This window comes from Ruditapes philippinarum, unplaced genomic scaffold, assembly GCF_026571515.1.
Source record: "Ruditapes philippinarum isolate M1 unplaced genomic scaffold, ASM2657151v2 ctg834_1_1_1_1, whole genome shotgun sequence".
NCBI classification, from domain to species: Eukaryota; Metazoa; Mollusca; class Bivalvia; order Venerida; family Veneridae; genus Ruditapes; species Ruditapes philippinarum.
The window spans coordinates 8294-13579 of NW_026857999.1; the positions used below are offsets into that span (position 1 = coordinate 8294).

The 5286-nt window shown below is 28.6% G+C and overlaps 1 protein-coding gene across 1 annotated transcript; it reads left to right on the forward strand.

Annotated features, from left to right (window-relative positions):
• The first annotated feature begins 369 nt into the window (after positions 1–369).
• Positions 370–4566, forward strand: LOC132751727 (vascular endothelial growth factor receptor 3-like). The gene is made up of 3 exons (XM_060741941.1): positions 370–690; positions 1765–1895; positions 2820–4566. The coding sequence occupies exons 1-2, from the start codon at positions 441–443 to the stop codon at positions 1848–1850; spliced, it is 336 nt and encodes a 111-aa protein (XP_060597924.1). The 5' UTR covers positions 370–440; the 3' UTR covers positions 1851–1895; positions 2820–4566.
• Positions 4567–5286: the final 720 nt, after the last annotated feature.

Genomic DNA, 5286 nt, shown 5'->3' on the forward strand with positions numbered 1-5286 from the left:
AATTGGAAGATTCAATACATTTATTTTCATAGAATGATAATGGCTGCCAAAATAAAGCACCAATGGTAATCGTTGTTATTAATGAATAAAAGAACAAGTGTATTGCTACATATCAATTTAACTAGCATATCCTTTTACACTATAAGATGGAATGAATCTAATTTCTGTAAACTATCTGAAACTTAAAACACGTAAACCTTACTCCCTTAAAGTAAACTAGTTGAACTTGATAATTCTTAAAGTAAACATATGACCATACTTACGATTGTTACTTATAAGTATGTAGCACAAATGATAACTGTATAATACAAATTATCTAAACTTCGCATGATCATATATTATGATAGCAAAAACATTTATTTATAATCGAGAGTCACTGGATCTTTTTGATTTTATATGCAGCATGTCCAAAAATAGAATCTCATGACAGCGATAAGAATATGGTTACGGGTGACAATCTCGAGCTAAAATGTAAAGTTTCTGGCTACCCTACACCTATTGTATCTTGGTTCAAAGATGAGAAAGAGATTGAAACTACCATTAGGATAAATATACTTGAATATGAGGGTGCAATGGGCAAGTTGCTGATTACTTCTCTTGAGGATGAAGATGAAGGTATCTATAAATGTCTTGCTAAAAATGAAGTGGTACCTTTCAATGCAGATGCAAAGATGACAGTTAGAGTGGACGGTAAGAAGGTATAATTTGATTATAACCACTGAGAAAATGTCCCTATGTTCGTAAATAATTGCAACAGCACCATTTAAAATTATCTTTAGATATCTGAAGGCTCTCAATTTTTAAAAAACGAAAGTTTAATTTAAAATCATGTTAATTTTCATTTTTTACCCATTTTATTAATTTTTTGTTTTTCATCTTTCCTTCAGCATCATGTATTTATTATAGTCATTCCACATACAATCTTTAACATTCTTTATGAAAAAAGAGAAATTGAATACAAAACGCACGCGTTATAAATAAGAAAAATATTCAACTTTAGAATAAATGTAAATGAAACATACGCATCACAATACATTGACGTTTAACTTTATCACATAAAGTTCCAACGAAAGTTTGAGCACCCTTTATATATTCCTATGATCAAATATGTACGACGTTTGTCAATAAATAAAGACTAAATGAGCACAAGCATGAAATTAACTTTTACCATTTGTGACATATCGTCCCCAAACTGAATCCACAGTTGAAAGACCATCTGTTAAGAAATGTTCCTGCAAAATATGTCATTAATCAAGAATAAAAATCAAAGCTGTATATTAATCAAAACTCTAGGAATTCATTTAAAGTGTTGGTTACCTTGACCTTAAAGCCAATGACCCCAAGCTTTACTTAAAGATATGTACCAACTTGGTTACACACTTTACTCCGTGTAAAGGACAATGAATTGTTAGAAGAGACTGTTTTACTTTGATACTTTGGATATATTTTGTCAAAAGTTTAAGAAAGTTTAAACATGTATGTAAACCATTTCTACAGACAATTAATTTAATACTTATCTCTATTTGTACTTTTTTATCCTTTATTGTATTTACGCAAAACATTTCGTTGAATGAAAACTGTGTTAATGTTTAAGATATGACATTATTTATTAATCTCATCAAAATAAAAAGTTTTGAATACGAATTTGCAATAAGGTTAAAAGTTATAATTATATAACAATCATGCTGTCTATTCAGAATAAATGCTCCTGGGAGCTTTAAAAAGTTGTTTTCAAACTGATATGGAATATTGCTATGATTATAGGTAAAAGTAGTGGTAACAGAGTTGATGTTGGAGCCATAGTCGGGCATATGTTTGCTGCATTAGCCTGTGTCGCTCTCATCGTATGATTATTACCTTGTTTTTTGTCTACATTGAAAAAAGGAAAACTGAAGGTAATATAAATTTATTTGTTATTTATTACATTTCCAAAGTATCATGAAATGGTTTGTTGTTCCTACAATCAAAATTGCAGTTTACGGGTAGACACATTTAACCCTTAACAAAAATTCGGCTGACAAATATTGAAATATTGCTTAAGAAATTACATCTCTCTGACCGGTTTTAACCGGCTATTTAACACATTTGTGACGTTTCATACACATTAAAACTCCAAACCAGTGTTGTACAGCCAATAAGTGATGCTCAGATCAATAATTCTTCGATTTAAACATTATTACGAAATGAAATGATAAAGATAACTAACGCAACCGCTTTTTATACATAGGTATTCTATTTCGCATACTGTGGTCGCTAAATTAATAAGCAAAAAAAGTTAAAGTACGGTGGCATAGAGGGGAACATTAGAAATATTTTTCTATCACGTGCGCACGCGATGGAGGACATCGGAAATATTTTATCTTTCACGTGCGCACGCGATGGATGACATCAGAAATATTTTATCTATCACGTGCGCACGCGATGCCACCGTAAATGAGGGAAAAAGCTGTTTAATTTATGTATCGTTGTTCTATTTTTGACTGTTTGATATAAACAATGTCTACCAGAATTTACGGATTTGAGTCATGCAATAGCAAATGGTTACTAAAGAAAAATCCGACAATTTTGATATTACAAAAAATTATATTTATTTACAAAGAATATATTGTATACACGATAAAAACGATCCCATGACTTATAAGAATAGATATATTAATACATAACTTATTTAAAATGTTTTTTTTTTTTTAAATGATGAATTATTATAGTAGAGTAACATTGTATAACGTAAATGGCAAATAAAGCTCACTGTTGTTATGAAATGATTTCGAACTTTGATATGACGTTTTAAATCCGTTCATTCATATATATATTTTCAGTCAATAAAAGTATGAGATACTCGGACAGGGAACAGTTGCACCTCACATTTTAATCTCCTACGCAGTGATATTATCACCTTATCAGTACAGTTATCTATGCGACCACAAACATATTATAACAATATTTTGTTAAAAATATTCTTCAGCTTCTGATTTTTTATTTATTATTTTGTATACTTTGGATTATTGTTTCCATAATGTAGGTACGAAACGTGAAAAAAATTAGATAAAAATGACTTTGGATTTTCTATGTATCGGTCGCTATTTACATTTTAATTTTAATGATACGTCATGTGACTTTCATCATCATATCACGTCTGTGAAAGCAGTGATTACAATGTGCAAAGGGAGGCAATCACTGTGAGAAGTTGTTTGTCATAGATGTAAAACATGGCCAAAAACATTTGTTTACATAAGTGACAACTGTCTAGGACGTCTAAGATTTTTACTTTACATACTTAAACAACCTATATCTTACCTATGATTTGTTCATATTAAATTGTAAGGTTCTGACAAGAAAATAATATGTAAATGCATCTATTTTTGTTTTCAGGCATTCAAATCATCTTTATAGAGTGATAAGATTATAGTTTTAATAGACCTGACTGTGCATTATTTTACTTTAAATTAATAAACATCTTAAGTCTTAATATACGAAAAAGAAATTGTTTAAGGACTTTTTATTTTGATGTTTGCATAATATACATGCTTTTTGTGACGGTTAGTTAATTTGGTTAACAACCTTCTTTGTCCAATTTTTGACATATTACAAATAAGGTTTATATTTATTATGCTTTAAACATGTATTTTGCTGAATAATATGCATGCATTATAACCAAAAACTTTTTCTATTTATTCATTTACATATTAATTAATTGATTAATTAGTTATTTTTATTTTCTTATTTTTTTTTGTTGTTGCTTTCCTCGTGAAACATTTTCAGGTGTCATTATTTTATTATAGAATGTGTATGTCGGTGTTTAAGATAATTCAAAATCATTTTACACTCATGTAACTTATATTACGGTTTATTTGTGCTTCAATAGAGCAATACAATAAGTTCGCTCTGAACCAAATAATTTAAAAAGATTTCCAGCATTTAATAAATGTTATAATGTTACAATAATAATAGAATTTTTAGCATAAATTGCAGGATTTTAAAACTTGCTTGTTGTATTTACCTTTTGATTTACGGGAATATCAACTGCAGTTTATAAACATTCAATCAAATGTTTTGTACAGATATACAACAAGCCTTTTAAGGGTCTCCAATTAGGTCAATAGTCTTAAAATATAACATTAGAAACTCTGGTATAGGTAAACTGGTGTAACGTCAACGGAAGAATTTGGAATAAAGTCAAGAAATTTGTTTTATCATGTAGAATTTAAATCGTTTTAAAGTTTAATGTTTATTCTTCTACTTAGAGCAAAAACCATTTATTAATAAACTCTTCATATTTTGTCATTTTCACAATAAATAATTGCTATGCAGAAAGAGAAAACATCATATGAAATCTTGCATGAAAGTAATAGGGTTATGTCTGCATGAAATCGTATACAAATCTCGAAAAAAATATTTTCAGGTACTTAATGTAAACAAACCTCTATTGAGTCCCTTTTAGTGCATTGCGTTTGATTGTATAATTATGATTGAAGAGAGATTTGTCATTCTGTACAAGAATTTTGTGAGAAATATTTCTAGTGTATTAATTTAGATGTTCATATCAATAAAACTAATCAGAATAAAGTGTTTTTGTCCTTTTTTGTCCATGTATTGTTTAAAAGAACTTCAGCAGAACAATACTGAAATTCACGAATATGTATAAAGAAAATACAACACTCAAATACTTGAATTATGTCAACACACATTTTTATGACTAAACGTACTAAACAATTTTGTTTTCTACGATTATTCAAAAATGTGTTTTTTTCAATGTTCAATACAAAACAGTTTTAATAAACATATGAGATAAATACTTTATTAGATATACTCTGTACTAAATCATTTGAGTCATTTTTGCTGATTATGTCATTATAATGAGCTTTACTTCTCTTATAAGATTAACATGAACAAAGAAAAAGATCTTCTCAATGTCACAATTTCTTGTTGAAACAACATGCACGTTAACAAAGATGTACTTAAACTGTACAATAACAAATCAGCTTTTGTAGACACTGTTCTTGATGATATAAATTAACACGCATTTGTAAGTCTTGGCAACATCACTTTCTTAATTTTGAATTTTCATGGATTGTATTTGCAAGGGTTATACAGACTAATGCTCCCCAAGCAGAATTATGTTGGTTTATTTTGTTGTTGTTTTTTCATTTACATTTCAATCTGTATTCAATTCTAATATCGGTTTGTTCTAATTGACTTTCAGCTATACTATTCCGGTAACTGTGATTTGTGTTTCTGAAACGATTTTTTAATTTTATTCAGAATATATGGATATTGAAAACATGT